Source organism: Anabrus simplex, chromosome 1 (genome assembly GCF_040414725.1).
Source record: "Anabrus simplex isolate iqAnaSimp1 chromosome 1, ASM4041472v1, whole genome shotgun sequence".
Taxonomy (NCBI): Eukaryota; Metazoa; Arthropoda; class Insecta; order Orthoptera; family Tettigoniidae; genus Anabrus; species Anabrus simplex.
In genome coordinates, this window is record NC_090265.1 from 996,567,848 (window position 1) to 996,585,183 (window position 17,336).

The window sequence follows — 17,336 nt, forward strand, 5'->3', positions numbered from 1 at the left end:
GCCTATAAAGCAGATATCAGATAATGTTAAAGCAGCTGTCATCAAGTTTTATGGTGATGAAGTCATCTCATATCAGGCTCCAGGAAGAGAAGGTGGAGCAGCGAACCATTTTAAGCAAAAATATACCCTGAGCAATGTAATGTTACCTCCTGCCATACCGGTACTTGGATTTAAAATTCAATGGAACTTTTTCCAATCATACCATGGAAAAGGGGCATTAGATACAGCTGGAGGCCAAGTAATATGAATGGCGTGGGAGACTGTGAAATCTGGAAAGAAGGTACAGAATGCTAAAGATATTGTCAATATCTTCAGCAATAAGACCAAGCAAATTACTATTCAGGAGGTACCACAGGTTGAATATAAGAGGTAAAGAGATATCTCTAAAAATGATTACAACATATTTCAGCTATTGCAGCCACATGTAAGTGCATTATGTAGGAGTATTGGGCAAATATGTTATACACAGTTCAAAAACATTACGCAACATGTTTTGTAACGTCTGGCATGTGAACGTTAATTTGGTAGATGGGGTTCCAATTGTCATACAACATAGCTTGAGACTTTAGCTACTCGGGGTATATCAAAACGAAGTTATAGCGAATCTGTAGGCGTAGCCATGCATTAAGCTGTCAGGTGACCCATCAAAACAAAGTGAATAGCGGTGTGTCCGTGTGCCGTTCTGAGGTACACAGACTACTGCGGTCATTTGAGCATGTTGTACGTCAACCAACACATCCCATGAGACATCTTAATAATGTTATTTGCTTTACGTCCCACTAACTATTATTTTAAGGTCTTCGGAGACGCCGAGGTGCCGGAATTTAGTCCTGCAGGAGTTTTTTTACGTGCCAGTAAATCTACCGACACGAGGCTGACATATTTGAGCACCTTCCAATACCACCGGACTGAGCCAGGATCAAACCTGCCAAGTTGGGGTTAGAAGGCCAGCGCCTCAACCGTCTGAGCAACTCAGCCCGGCATGAGACATCTTAACGAGGTTCAAGTTGCAAGGGCCGTCACTTTGATCCAGGAAGGATTGACTTTTTGTCGTGTTGCTGTGGATCTCAATGTCTCTCCGTCAGTTATTCACCCCTTGTGGAATCACTACAAGACAGGCCAGTTCACAAGGAGGGTTGGACAAGGTCATGGACGCATGAAAAACCCTACAGGATGACAGATATCTGACCATCTGTGCGTTGCAGCGTTGTTCAGCAACTGCCAGAGAACTGCAGCAAGACTTCAGGAGGGTCACTGGAGTCACGGTGTCTGATCATACAATTAAGAACAGGTTAAGAGGAGTGTCCTTATGACCCAGACGTTCTGTTCGAGTGCCCCATTTAACGCAGCAACATCGCGCAGCTCGCCTTCTGATTGCCAATATCCACGTCAACTGGCAACTTCGCCAATGGAGACCTGTGTTGTTCACGGACGTGTCCAGATTTCCCCTGACACAGCGAGATGGACGTCAACGTGTAAGGAGACGACGTGGTGAACAGTACATGCCAGGCGTTGTCCAGGAAGGCGACCGATTCGGACAAGGTTCTGTGATGGTATGGGGTGGAATCAGTACTAATGGTCGTACAAGATCTTGCCGTTGTCCGTGGTAATCCGTGGTAATATTACCGCTGCGGAGTATATCAAGCAGATACTGCTAACAGCATGTGTTGGTTGATGCATACAGCGTTGGCCCTGAATTCGTACTCATGCACGACAATGCCAGGGCTCATGCAGCACGCATCACCAGAGCTGTCTTGCGAGAAATGGACATTCCGGAGATGGAATGGCCAGCAGTGAGTCCCGACCTTAATCCCATCAAGCATGCGTGGGTTAGGCTTGACAGAAGTGTTCGTGGACGTCCTGTTCCACCACAGACTCTCCAATACCTCAAAGAGTCTCTCAATGAAGAATAGGACTTGGTACCACAACGTGACCTCCCTCGTCTTACACGGAGAATGTCACATAGGTGCCAAGCTGCGATAAATGTCCGCGGAGGACATACATCATACTGAAGCTCTCCAAGTGTGATAAATATCCACCCTGGAGGACTGTTATCACTTTGTTTTTGCACCTATTTGGACATTTCGTTTGTGTTCTCAAAATGAACGCAAATCCATCAAAGTTCTTTTGTACGGTATATTCCAATGGTAAAGAATAAAGGTTTAGTTGGTAATATACCTGGGTGTGAGGTATTGTTTTGTGGAGCATGGCATACGTTCAAAAACACGTTGCCCTAATTTTTTTGAACTGTGTAGAAGATGCACATCTTTAGTGTGAACAATCATTGAGAAGGATTCACAAGTTTTGCAATTAAAACAAAAACTGACAGACAATCAAGTGAAACATTGCAGCGTTTCTCGTGGATGTGTCAGTCACATGTGCATTATGTGTTCCACCCACGTGCACAGATAGCGAAGAAGGTAATGATGTAAATCACTTCAAGTGAGAAAACAGTATTTATAATACTGACAGTGTTTTTGGTCATGTTATTTGCAATAAACTGATACCTGTAAAATTGTATGACAGTAAAATACAGTAATGTGATTACAGAATTATAATCAGTACACTAACTCTGCACAAAATGTATAATTTCAGAGATGTCAGTAAGTCACATAAAGAAGTCAGTCAGTCACATACCACATTTTTGCCTATATCATCCTTATAAACTGAGATTTAGACATGCTCTTTTTATGAAGGAGCACCTTAAACCTACCTCTCCAAACAATACTTCAGAAAACCGTATTTGAAATAAACTATCAGATAAATATATAAGGAAATATGAACACGCGAATAGAAAGTTGACATTTGTCAGTAAAGTGGTGAACATTTAAGATAAATGTTATAAACCAAGTGGTCCGCCTATTCAATACAATATATAATTTATTATATTTAGTACACGTTTCGCCCTCTAAGGGACATCATCAGCTATACTGTGTGTTTTTCCTCTGTGTTCTTTTAGGAGTTTTAGTGTCAAAACAAGTAGTGTGCGCAAAAGAATATAGTGATGTTCATCTAGATGATCCAGCCAGTGATTCCATGTGTTGTGAAATGCTCGGAAGTAAGTCTGTACAATATAAATGGCTTTGTTTTTATTCCAGGTGCTACGGCGGCTACTGGCGTACCCAAGCCTCCCTTGCCGGAAATATAAGTCTTGCCGTCTCAAGATTGAATATACCTCAGGTTGGAAACTGGTTGACTGCCGTTCGTGAGTTTCATTTTCCTTCACTGCCGACTGCAAACCTCCCTTGCATTCTTGTAGCACCAGCTTCGATTCCAGCCTCCAGTAAATTATCTCGGTTTTCTACTCGGTCTACTTTAAGTTTGTTGTTGACATTCCTACCGTTAGCTGGTGATGTGGAGATAAACACGGGACCCACGGCGGATAGTGCAATCTCAGTTTACCATCAGGATATCTGCTCTCTTAAAAACAAAATTACTGACTGTGAGCTCTACCTACAAGAACTATCTTCTTTCGATAATGTCGCCTTCTCTGAAACTTGGTTAACTGACTTTGTTTCAGACACAGAAATCCCTCTTTCCAAAGAGTTTTCAATTTTCAGAACGGACCGTGGATCTCGGGGCGGGGGAGTTCTCCTGGCCGTTCAATCCAAATGGCACGCTAACCAACGTACTGATTTAAGTAGTGACTGTGAAGCCATTTGTGTAGAAGTGAAACTTCAGCATTCCAAATATCTATTTGCTTGTTTTTATGGACCACCTCGAACAACCCTCAATTATTCTGAAAATTTTCTCTCTTCTGTAATGAAAGCCATTAATCTGAATCCTAATGTAATTATACTAGGCGACTTTAACCTCTCTATTTCTTGGAAATCCCCTGCCCATGGTGTCCCTTCTAATAGCCTTGACAAGTGGTATCTCGACCATTATATTACGGGCCTAGGCCTCCAACAGTACGTCCTGGAGAACACCTGCGGGGATAGTCTTCCTGACTACCTGCTCTGCTCCACTGAGCCTTCAGTTATTCCTGTAGGACGAAATAATTTTAAATCGAACCACAAGTCTGTAGAGGCAACATTCTCTGTTGCCCCTCCCCACCCCCCGAAATGTCATCGACCCTTTACCGGGAACTGTGTACCCTTGAGGCGAAAGGTTGATTGGCAGGCTGTCAATCACACCCTCTCTCTTCTACCCTGGCACTTGCTGCAAGTGGGTGAAGTGCAAGAAGCAGTGGACCAATTCTATGACTGGACTCGTGCTGTGATCCGTGACCTTGTTCCCACTCGTAAAACATCCGCCAGATGCCCACCTTGGAAGAAAAGTGACACCGAAATTGAAGAAATTAATAAAACGAAAGCCTGGAAAGACTGGAAAAGGTCACCTTCTGAAGCCAGCTAGAAAATGTTTTCTGACCTTCGCAGACACCATAAACAGCTTCTAAAATGGGATTACCAGGACTACATAAACTCTGCCTGCCTAGAAGTGAGAAGTAATAGCAAAAGATTCTGGTCTCTGATAAACAGCAGGAAAAATACAAAGCGTGTGCCAGACACAGTGACTTGGAGTGATAATTTAGCCAGTGGTAGTAATAGATCGGAAATGTTCAACGATTACTTTGAGTCTAATTTTGTTGCACCTGTTCAGTTCCCAGATTTTCCGTGTATGGATTCTGTTCCTTCTCACAGTCTCAGTAATCTTTCCACCTCTGAGTCAGAAGTCTATTCTTTACTTTCCTCCCAGCCAGAAAATAAACCTACTGGTCCGGATGGTCTCAGACCTGTCTTCCTGAAGAATACCGCAACGACTCTTGCCCATCCTATTGCTGTTATATTTAACCGTTGCTTCTTAGCCGGCTACTTTCCTGGCAACTGGAAAATCGCTAACATCACTCCGGTTTTTAAAAGTGGAAAGAGGTCTGATGTCAGAAACTATCGTCCGATTTCTATATTACCCACTCTGTCACTCATCTGTGAAAAGATTGTCCACCAGCGTCTTCTTTCTTTCACACTTCTTTATGTATCATCTCAGCAGCATGGTTTTCTTCCTGGTAGCTCCTGTCTAATTAATCTGGCTGTTCTTCTCCATCGTGCAACCTCTACTCTTAATGCTGGTTCTCAACTGGACGTGTGCTACATTGATATTGCAAAGGCTTTTGATACCGTAGACCATGCACTTCTTTCCTATAAACTCTCAGAACGTTTTGATATCCATGGTCGCTTCCTAACTCTCCTGCAGAGCTTCCTCAATACCAGAACTCAGCGTGTGGTTCCTGATGGGTTCAGTTCGACTCTTGTTATGGTACATTCTGGCGTCCCACAGGGCAGTGTCCTAGGTCCGCTTCTTTTTGTCTTATTTATTGACGATCTCATTAAGTCTATATCCTCTATTTCTTGTGAAATTCTACTATTTGCAGATGACTGTAAAATATTCAAACAAATCGATTCTTTATCAGACGTAAACTCCTTACAGAGTGGGCTTAATTCACTCTCTGAATGGTGCTCCACATGACGTCTTAAGCCTAATCCTGCCAAGTGTTCTTCTATTTCGATCACACTTCGTAAATCCCCTATTCACAGTAAAAACTCCCTCATATTTCATATTTCTCCAGGTCTTTAACAACAGTTCCGAGTTGTTCACAGAATGTTTCTACTTCGTCATCATACTTTTTGTCCGCTGTTGGTGCATATATCTATAAGATGAGAGTAGGAAATCTGTTGCTAATCAACAAACATCTGCCCATCGGAAACTGAGTCTGGTCATCCAAGACAACTCCCACAGTTTTTTATGACTAATGCTGTGTTGGAACCTTCTCTACCTCCTATGCCGTCACCTATTTTGTCCCCCGGATTCAGCAGTTTGCCTCACCCATTGGCCATGTTGCTTAAAGGCGTTTTCAAGCTTTCAGTAAATTCAACTACATATGAAGTAATTTCTTTCTTAAGATTTTTAGTCAAATTCCAAGTTCATGCTTTAGTGTTTGCTCTCTCTCATTCCCAAATACTTCAACTTATTTACCCTTTTTCTATAGGCGTCCTCTCGGACAAAATTGTTAATGCAATAGCTGATCAATCATCTATAGAAGACTTCCTGCCCATCTACTGGCTAACTTCATTCCGGCTAGAGCCATGTCATCTTTAATCCAGAAGTACTATTTTAGAGTACAGAGGTTGTGCGAGAACCTCGCCGACTTTATTCAAGATATAAAGATTTACACCAAGGTTTTCGCTCTTCATTTTCCAGAAGATCAGATTGTCCAAACTATAGTAGAAGAATTTTTCGCCCTATATGTCGTACCTATGTTTTGCATCTCGACCTCAAACCTTCTCAGAATTAAAGGCAATGGCTATGTCAGCCGAAGGAGTAAGGTATGCCGATGTGTTACGAGCCTCCATTAGGGTGTCCCTTATTTTTCAAAGTTTTAATTTTGCAATGCATAGGTTATTGTTTTATTCATTTGGGCCTAAAACACCCGAAAACAATTTTTTTTTCTTATTTGGAACAGTGCAACCCGTGCCGACTCGCGCGCAAACATGTCCATACAAGTTGCGTCACAAGAGTGGCGCACTCTCATTGCTATTGTCACTTAGTTTCCGCTTATCGGGTAGCTAGCACGGATTGTTTTATATTTCGAAGATGTCAGTGGAACTAAGGAGCAATTAAAAAGCATTTTCTTGGTTGGTGAAGTAAATCACCAAATAAGAGGCGCAAAATTACCATCTAATCGTCAAGTTCTCGCAGTTCTATTTTTCAACATACGTGAGGTTAAGTTGACTGTTAGTGAAAGCGCAAATCTTGTAATTTGGGAGTGCAATATATTCTGAGAAAAGGCTAGAATACCTACCAGAGCTGTGCCTAATTGTGTTAAGAAGTTAGTGGATCTTTATCAGGTCTGGCGAGAACTGCAAAAAAATAGCAAGAAGATTCAGGATTTACATAGGCGCCGCGAAGAGAACTTTCAACTTGAATTAGATAATTTATTCGATATCGCACATGTTGATGCTCTTGAAAGATTAAAAATAGGGTGCTGACAAAAAGTTGGCTGATGTTGAAGAAAGGGCCAGGCTGAGAAAACTCGCAAAATATAAGAAGAGACTAAAGCAAATGCCTTTCGCGAGCTCATTGGAATCTGCAACTTTTGATACACATGAAGACATAGAAGAACAATCCACAAGCTCTGGAGAAAGCTTGGAAGAATCTCTGCCATCCACACTGTAAGTCCTTTAGCTACGTCGACAAGAAGAGGAAGAAAAGACCTTATCACATCTAAATTAGTTGCAGCTTTAGACAGATGTCAACTAAGCATCAGAGATTCTGTTTATATAATTCAGCCTGTAGTAGAAGCACTTAGTCTTAGTTCTGACAATTACCCTATCAACAAATCTTCTATTCAACACATTTGAACACAAATGAGAAAAGATAGAGCGAGATCCATTAAATCCGATTTTCAGAATAACGTGCCCGAAGTGTTACTGTTCATTGGAATGGAAAATTGTTACCTGCTCCAGACGTAAGAAGTTCTAAAGTAAAACACCTACCAATTATTATTTCATATGACGAGGAAGAACAACTTCTTGCTGTGCCGAAGTTAGATAACTCTTCCGGTAAAGAGCAAGCGAAAGCAGTGTCAAATGCCTTTCATGACTGGAACCTGGATGATAAGGTACAAATAATGTGCTGTGATACAACAGCATCTAATACAGGACGCTTGAATGGAGCTTGTGTGCTTTTAGGGCAAAAACTAGAGAGTTGTTACTCTTTCCTTGCCGCCATCATATTTACGAACTGGTGCTCAAAAGTGTGTTTGAATCAAAGATCCAACAAATCACTAGCAGTCCTGATATTCCGCTGTTCAAAAAGTTTAGAGACAACTGGAAGAATATTAATCCTAATGCCATCGAACCGTGCACTGATTTTGTCCAACAACATCTCTGTGAGACAAATATTATTGAATTGGTGGCGGTTTTTTTTACAATGAGCTGGCAAAATCGACTGTACGAGATGATTATCGCGAGCTCATTGAACTCGCTATTGTTTTTCTGGGTGGAGACATTAAAAATAAAATAAAAATCAGACCTCCTGGTGCAATGCATCAAGCACGATGGATGGCAAGAGCTATTTACTCCTTAAAAATGTATTTACTTAAGTTCCAGTTTAAAATGATCGCTAAGGACAAACAAGCTTTACAAGATGTTTGTTTATTCATTGTGGCAGTTTACGTGAAGCCCTGGCTTGGATGTAGTTTGGCGATAAAAGCGCCGAATCAAGATTTTTTTTTTAAGACCTTAAAAGATTACGAGAAAGTTGACAAGTTGTTTTCCAATGCATCTTTAAACAAGTTCAGTCAACACTTGTGGTACATGTCAGAGGAAATAGCCATCCTTTCAATTTTTGATAATGAAGTTTATGAGCAGACTAAAGGAAACATTGTAAAAAACTTACAAAAAGAAAGCTTTGGTGATTCCGGAAAGAGATATGTTCCATCAAAAGAAGAGATGTCTGGCTCTCTATATGGTACGTAGTAGACTAGTAGTGTTTAATCTGGTATTTAATTTAGAACTTATTTTTTTATTTATACGTACTACAAGTATATTTTATTTTGTTTCAGGGAAATCTTTGAGTGATTTTGTTTCTGTCAAGAGTAAAGATTTATTTTCACGACTGAAACTTGACAGTGGTTTCCTTCAAGAAACTGTATCTTCATGGAAAGACAACGTGGCGTTTGTGGAAGCTAACAAGAAGGTTTCTACCTTAAAAGCAGTAAATGACACAGCTGAAAGAGATGTTAAACTCATGACAGACTTTCATGGTTTGATTACCGCACATGAAGAACAGAAGCAGTTCTTATTACATTGTGTGCAAGAACATAGAAAAATTTACCCAGACTGTAAAAAAGGGACTTTGAAGAGGAAATATCCAAATGAATATATATAAAAATTGTATCTTTTTGTTACTTACAAGAAGAGCATTATATAAATTTCTGTTTTCATTTATATTTCTCTAAAATAATTGTTTTGAGCGACCATCTACAACTACATTTAAGAGACCCTTTAAGCAGCTATTTTCTAAAAGTTTTAGGCCCTGTCGGCAAGGGTTAAAATTAATGTAGGAAGTTGAAATTCTGTACTTGGGTAACCAATAGACTAATAAACACAATAATGGGGTATGCGTTTCAATAAATGAAAAAAAAAATTTTTTTGCCCTTTTAAGGGACACCCTACCCTCCATCTTCTAACAGTTCTTGGCCACCACCTCGCCGAACATTTCCTACACACAAGTATTTTACATGTGGATCAACTGAACACCTTAGGAACAAGTGTCCCTTGGTCAAGTTAAGCAGAAATAGGAACGGAGCTGGTCCGTCTCAAGGTTGTTTGAAGTGCGGGTCATTTTCCCATCTGGCGAAGAATTGCACTTCCAGCAACAGCACACCATCGTGTTCGACTTCTGGTGCTGCTTCCTCGAATACAAGTGATAGGAAGTGACTAGCGTCCTTGGCTGAGTCGCAATGTTCACCTTCCCTAGGCTCAGCCCCTGTTAGATCAGGAAACGAATCATTTAAGGATAAAACTTCATCTAATTTATCACACGAAGGTCCTAGGGAATACCTCAGAATTGCGACAGAGACCCCAGGAATCGTGCCATTTCTGAAAACTGAAGTAAATAGCAAACCAGTCATGGCTCTATTAGAGTCAGGAATTCTGAAGAGTGGTATTCTAAATTAAAAACCTGTTGTAAATTTCCAGGCTATTGTTCCTTTTCTGTTAAATGTGTTTCGGCTAACTCATCTCCATTAGAAAAATTAGATGTCATTTTTGCTAAAGTTCGCATTTCAAAGTTTACCCAGAAAGTTAAGTTGCTTGTAGTTGTCTTGCCCTGTAATATTGGGGGCCGATTTCATGTCTCATTCCGGTCTTGTGCTCGATCTTCAGAGCAAGTCGTGCACATTCAAGTTTGCTGTTAACTGTAATATTCCCCTTTTGAAATGTATTTCTGTATCATGTTCATCTATTTCATCTACCCAGAGTGAGATGTTGTTAGATCTTAGGGCATCCACCTGAGTATCAGACTGAAAGTATTAGAAGGTTGTGTCAGTCTTTCCCCGACATATTTTCAGATACCCTTGGTGTCACGGACCTTATTGAATATAAGATTGAGTTAACTGATTCTATTCCAGTCAGGTTTCCTCCGTATAGACTGTTGCCACCTAAAATGAAGGCTCTTAAGGAAATAATAGATCAGATGTTGAAAGATGGTATTATTCGACCTTCCAAGTCTGCATACTTATCGCCAATTTTTCTTGTACCGAAACCCCAAACAATTGTTTTTTCACGTCAACTGTTCCAAAAATTCTACAGGATCACAATTACTTATTCAATTATATTGAATTATATTATATGTATCTATATATACTTACATTTCCGCAACCGAAGCAAATACTGGATCATTAAGCTATTCTTCATTTTACGTTGGTGTTTGAAACCACAGTGCCTGATGTTTAATATATCGCGCTGATCACCGGGAGCTGACAAGTTACTTCAATTGATCTACTCATCTTCAGCTTCAGCACGATTATGGATCTTCATATGTGTTCGATTGTGTTATGACTTTGTGCCTGACAGTGTATACAAGCTAGCTCATTTAACCGTTCTCTGCTTTTCACAAACATTATAAGACGTGGAAGCTTCACTTGCCTAACACTGCGTGTGCCATACTGCTGTTCAGAAAATTACCCACAGTTTCTTTTGAGTGACTTACATTTTACTTCTTCTGAATGTTACAGTGTCTACCCCCATCATTTTTATATCGCCTCTTCTACTGATCCGGAGTGAACTTGATCTTTTATTTTCTTTTTCCTATGCATTGTTTTTCATGTTTTAATCGGCTGATGATGAACTGGACTAGGGTCGAAACCGGTACCACTTCTACTTATTATTAAATAAGAATGTAATCATTGCATTTCTTATTCTTTTGTATTGAATAGGTTGAACCTCTTTATTTATTACTAGCAAGATACCCGTGCTTCGCTACGGTATTATACTGAAATTTATAATTGAATGCTTATTGTTTTAGATATATAATCCGCCGAAATTCGCGATCTGACTCGTTTTCTGCGAGAATCCACCAAAATTCCCGATCTGACTCGTTTTCTATTATTTTACGGCACGTTTCCTCCCATTTTTCAATCTTCCTTTTCAGCAATCGATTTCGTACTTCCCGGGTTAGGCTCAGGTATTCCTCCCGGTCAGTTGGGTCCGTAAATCTGTGCCATCTTTTCCTATAATCATTTTTAATATGGATAAAATCCTTCAGGAGATCCAGCGTGGTGTCATATTGGGTGCCTTGGCGGCACTGAACCCGCGGCCAGGCTGCATTCTTAGTCATTACCCGTCCAGGAGCCGTTTCCAGCGCGGTCCGCACATTTGACGACGGTCCGGAACATTATTATTATTATTATTATTATGTGTTGCTGGAATGGCTGATGACAGGGAAAACCGGAGTATCCGGAGAAAAACCTGTCCCGCCTCCGTTTTGTCCAGCACGAATGACACATGGAGCGAACGGGATCTGAACCACGGAACCCAGCTGTGAGAGGCCGGCACGCTTGCGTCTGAGCAACGGAGGATCCTTATAAGTACATTAATAACAGTAAAATCAATTGGTCTCACCTCCTTCTACACCCCACCGCCGTTAAGTTTATTTACCGCCACCTCCCCCCCCCCCCCACGAAAAATTAAAAGAAGGCTTGTTTCTTTATGTTTAAGGGAGATTCCAAACACCAATGTTCACGTCTATTACCTTCAGCTTTAAGATATAAGTATCCCCATAAAAAGAATTTACTTTTTGCACTTCATTTCACACTACTCTCCCCCCCCCCCCCCAAGTGAATTTTCCCGCAAAAAATACTTGTTTCTTTAATAGTAAAGGATCTTCTAAATACCAATTATCACGACTCAAAATTCTTCAGTTTTTGATTTATGTGTCCTCATTAAAGGAATTCAACTCCTTTACACTCCCGCCCTCCAAGATGGTTCCCCCCGCCCAAACGCGTTTTTCTTTGTTTTTAAAGGAGTTCCAAATACGAATTATCACGTCTGTAACAACTTTCGTTTTTATTAGATGTATGTATTCCCATACAATTAAGTCAATTAATTTTTCAATTCTTTCACCCCCCCCCCCCCCCCTTCATTGGATTTTCCAACAATACGTGTTTCTTTACTTTTAAAGCAGATTCCAAATATCAAATTTCACGTCTGTGATATCTTCATATTTGAGATATCAGTAGCCTAATTAAAAGAATTCAACACCATTTTCAGTCACTTTTACCCCCCCCCCCCCCCGCTCCGCCCAAGTGGTATTTCCGAAAACTAAAAATACACGTTTCTTTATGTTTAATAGAGATAAAAAATACCATTTTTCACTTCTGTAACATGTTAAGTTTTTTGAGATATACTGTAAAAATTCTCATTTTAAAATTTCACCCCTTTTGATTTCCCCTTAAGTGGAGTTTCCCAAAACAAATCACCTATGTTTCTTTACATTTACAGGAGATTCCAAACACCCACTTTTTACGTCTGTAACATTTTACGTTTCCAAGATATTCTGTAGATATAGTTTTTCAAAAAATTCACCCCATTTTGTCACTCCTGTTTAACCGCCATTAATTGGATTTTCCAAAAACTAAAAAATACGTATTTCTTTATTTTTAAAGGAGATCCCATATACAAATTTTCAGTTCTGTAATATCTTTCGTTTCTGAGATATATGTATCCTTATTAAAGGCATTCAACCCATTTTTCACCCTTTTAAACCCCTCCTATTGGGATTTAAGGAAACAAAAAAAGACGTGTTCCTTTATTTTTAGAGGAGAATCTTAGTACCAATTTTACATCTGTAAATTTTAAAGTTTTAAGATGTAGACACACTCATTTTAAAAATTCACCCCCCCCTTTTCACCCCCCAATATTTGGATTTTCCAAAAACGAAAAAATACGTGTTTCTTTACTTTTAAAGTAGATCCCAAATACACATTTTCAGGTCTGTAATATCTTCAGGCTCTGAAATATAAGTAGCCTCATTAAAGGCATTCAACCCATTACTCACCCTTTTACACCCTTCCCATTGGGATTTTCCGAAAACAAAAGAAAACGTGTCTCTTTATTTTTAAAGGAGATTCTAAATACCAATTTTTACGTCTATAAACTATAAAGTTTTGAGATATAGATACACTCATTTTAAAAAATCACCCCCTTTTCACCCCCCATTAATTGGATTTTCCAAAAACAAAAAATACGTATTTCTTTATTTTTAAAAGAGATCCCAAACACCAATTTTCAGATCTGTAATATCTTCAGTTTCTGAGATATCAGTAGCCTCATTAAAGGATTCAACCGCTTTTTCACCCCTTTTCACTCCTCCTATTGCGATTTTCCGAAAACAAAAAAATACGTGTTTCTTTATTTTTAATGAAGATTCTAAATACCAATTTTTACATCTGCAAACTTAAAAAGTTTGGAGATATAGATTCACTCATTTTAAAAATTCACCCCCTTTTCACCCTCCGATTAATTGGATTTTCCAAAAACAAAAAATACGTGTTTCTTTATTTTTAAAGGACATTCTAAATACCAATGTTTACATCTATAAACTTTAAAAGTTTTGAGGTATAGATACACTCATATTAAAAAAATCATCCCCCTTTTACCCCCCACCATTAATTGGATTTTCTAAAAACAAAAAAATACGCGTTTCTTTATTTTTAAATGAGATCCCAAATACCAATTTTGAGGTCTGTAATATCTTCAATTTCTGAGATATAGGTACCGGTATCCTGATTAAAGGCATTCAACCCCTTTTTCACCCCTCCTATTGGGATTTTCTGAAAACAAAAAAATACGTGTTTCCTTATTTTTAAAGAAGATTCTAAATACCAATTTTCACATCTGTAAACTTTTAATGTTTTGAGATATAGACACACTTATTTTAAAATTTCACCCCCTTAGCAACGGAATATCCAAAAACCCTCCCTTAGCGAACACCTACATCTTAATATGAATATATCCCCAAAATTTCATTTCTTTATGTCCAGTAGTTTTGGCTCGGCGATGATGAATCAGTCAGTCAGTCAGGACAAGCTACTTTATATATATAGATTTCAATTTTAACTGTGATAGTTTTCAATACGGAACAATGAAATTTTTATCTTTAAATAGATCATATGTAGTCGTCTTTATGAGGTCCCCCTGTATAGCAAGAAACAGGTTCAAAGAAATAGTAAGGTATTTGCACTTCGATCTCTGTAAAACTAAATCCACTTATTTGCAGACAGATAAATTTGCTTTGGCATCTGCTATTTGGAACAGAATTATTGAGAATTGTTATGCGTGTTATAAACCAGGAGCAAATGTCACAGCTGGTGAACTCTTCCCCAGCAAAGCTAGGTGCAGGTTCATGCAGCACATGGCCAACAAGCCACATAAATATGGCATAAAATTCTGGCTACTTGTAGACAGTGATTCTAAGTATACATGCAATGGGCTTCCTTATCTTGGGAAAGACGAAATGTGAGCTGCTATTGAGTAACTGCCTGAAAATGTTGTCATGAAACTTATGGACCCATACCTCGTGAAAGGACATAACGTGATCACTGATAACTTCTTTACATCGGTAAAGTTGGCTGAGAGACTGAAAGAGAAAAAAATTACTGTAGTATTACTGGAACAATCACGTGAGGAAGGAAACCCAGAGTCAATAAGGGCATCACACATGAATCTGTATGAGACGGTCATACTTCAGAAGGAAGATCACACTACTCTCACAGCACCCATATCAAGGAAAAATGAACAAGAATGTGCTTCTGCTGAGCTCTCTACACCCGAGTGTTCAAGTCAGTGAAGAAAACAAGAATTTCCCTAGTACTACAGAGTTTTATAACAAAACTAAGTATGGTGCGGATGTAACTGATCAAATGGCGTGTGAATACACCACTAGGGCTGGATGCCAAAGGTGGCCTGTACATGTATTTTACAACATACTTGAGCAATAAATTCATGGATAGTCTACAAGGAAGTTATGGGACAGAGAATCTCGCAACATGATTATATTCAAGCAACACAAGAACTAAGATCTGATTTTTGTGAAGACAAGATCCCGGTTGATTGAACTCCCTGCACTTCAATTTGAGCCGCAGCACCAGGTCCAATGTGCCAGACGTAAGCAACGACAATGTCACTTAAACTCCAATTGTAAATAGAACAAAGCCGCCGACACGTTCTTCGTGCAACAAAGTAGTCTGCAGAAAATGTTTGCATAAGGTAATCACTTGCATAAATTGCTTATCAAGTGCTTGAACAGGTCTGTAAACAAAGAGTGTGTGTTTATTTTATCATCTCGTAAGTTTTCACAAAAGCATTCAATAGCAAGTCCGCAAAAGAAGTGAAAGAAAAAGAACAATTATTAATATTCAATAAAAGATTAATCTGTATACAATACATTCTAATGGTTAACTAAGTTACTTTGAAATAAATTAATGAATATTCACATGTTTCCCAGACCCTGGGTATATACGAGTATATATCAGTACATCAGTAAGTGGCAATGGTCAAAATGAAAGTTTGGCCGTTGTAGTGTTACGAAGCATGTTCCGTAGCACCATATTTTAACACAAAACTTTATACTTACTTAACTCTTGAAGGTGAGTGGTTATGTGATATTTAAAGGAGAATATTTAAAACTTTTTAATGAAGTAATTGTAGGTTTCTTTGCACATAAAAATCTGCTCCCTTGTCATTGTACAATTATTGATGTTATACATTATGCAAAAGCCTTCTCTCTTTTCAGTACTCCAATATACAGATTTGATTTTATATTAAGAATTGTCATTATAACCCTTCATAGTCTCTAACCCTTCATCCTACAAGAGAATTTCTCCATGTATCAAGTTACTCTTATTTCTACAGTTATTCTGATCATAAAGTATTTAACACATTTGCTGTGATAAATTTGAACTTCTTATGTGGACTGATGTTACATACCTATGGGCTTGACAAACTAAGTTAGTGGACTTTTTTTTTTAGCTAATCGCAAATAGAGACAAAATTCTCAAGCAGAATTTTTGGTCATATTTTCTGAGATAACAGTGCAAGAATTAAGCCAACAAAACCAGTACAGTATCTTCTAGTACCTAACATCACCCACCCCTCTTCCATAGTTTTTCCCACACTATGGCGGGCTCGCAGTAGCGAGCTGTGTAATGCTCGAGGAATTGGCCGGATGCCCTTCCCGATGCCAATCTTGTGCGGAAGGAGGTATTCATACAATAACAAATGTCTATCAACAGCGTGATGTGCTGAGTGTATACGTAGAGTGACGTCCAAAACTAAAACGAGAATATATTATAAAGAATAAAAGTGTGAGGAAATAACAACATTACTCACAATGAAGGAATGGCACAGGAAGGAGGTTGTGACCTACAAAGGAAACACTCCACTGATCTCACAGTCACTTTCATGCCACTTATCTTTCCTGAACTACAATGAGACCTCATATACACATATGAATTACGAAGATACATTAACCAGCACATGGATGTAAATAAAACTACAGCTACGAAGAACTATAGGATATTAACTCATGCTATGCTAAACCGTAAAGTACGCTATAGTACACTTGGAAGGTACACAATACAGTTGGCAACTAGGTTTCCAAGTCGCACCCAACCGATATGAATGGCACCTTGGGATTGATTGGATGTCTTATGTTTCCACGTAGAGCCACCAGATAAATCCAAAGTTGGCCACAACGTCAATTTAGAAGCTAAAATGTTCAGAGTCTGAAGTCCTCAACCTGGCTGAGAATTGAACCTGGGACTCTAATCTGAAGGGCTCATTGCTGACCATTCAGCTAAGGAACCAGACACCTAAGACCACCCATTTTATATTTCAAATCATTTTCACACACACTTCTTCCATAAGCTGATCAACATAATTCACTGTAGCCCTTCAAGGCAGCCATGACATTAAACATACCTTTGCAGCATTTCTTGTTGTTCGTCTGCTACCTGCAGCTGACAATACAACTGAAAATACAAACATGACAAATTTTAGATTCAACATATTTTTCTTCAAAAAACATGTCAATAAACTTGCATCAACAAATCAGTGCAACACCAAAAAAAGAAAAACAGGTAATAATACAACTTTGTTACAAAAGTACTGTTTCAGAATCACAGCACAAACCTAAATTACAGAACACCATAACATTAAATCAGTAACTAAAGTCTAAAAACTTCTCAATGCTTTGCAACCGCCAACACAGCCTGAGCATGATACCGTAATATTCCAGAGCCGGTGTGCACAACAAAGCCAATCTCGTAGACAACA

At 39.0% G+C, this 17,336-nt stretch overlaps 1 protein-coding gene across 1 annotated transcript in view; it reads right to left on the bottom strand.

The window, feature by feature from the left end:
* The window catches only part of LOC136875488 (inner centromere protein), a 283,305-nt gene that overhangs the window by 209,910 nt on the left and 56,059 nt on the right, over positions 1-17,336 (bottom strand). The window contains exon 3 of the mRNA XM_067149035.2: positions 16,983-17,032. Within this exon, the coding sequence (XP_067005136.2) occupies positions 16,983-17,032 (50 nt within the window). The remainder of the gene's footprint in view (positions 1-16,982; positions 17,033-17,336) is intronic.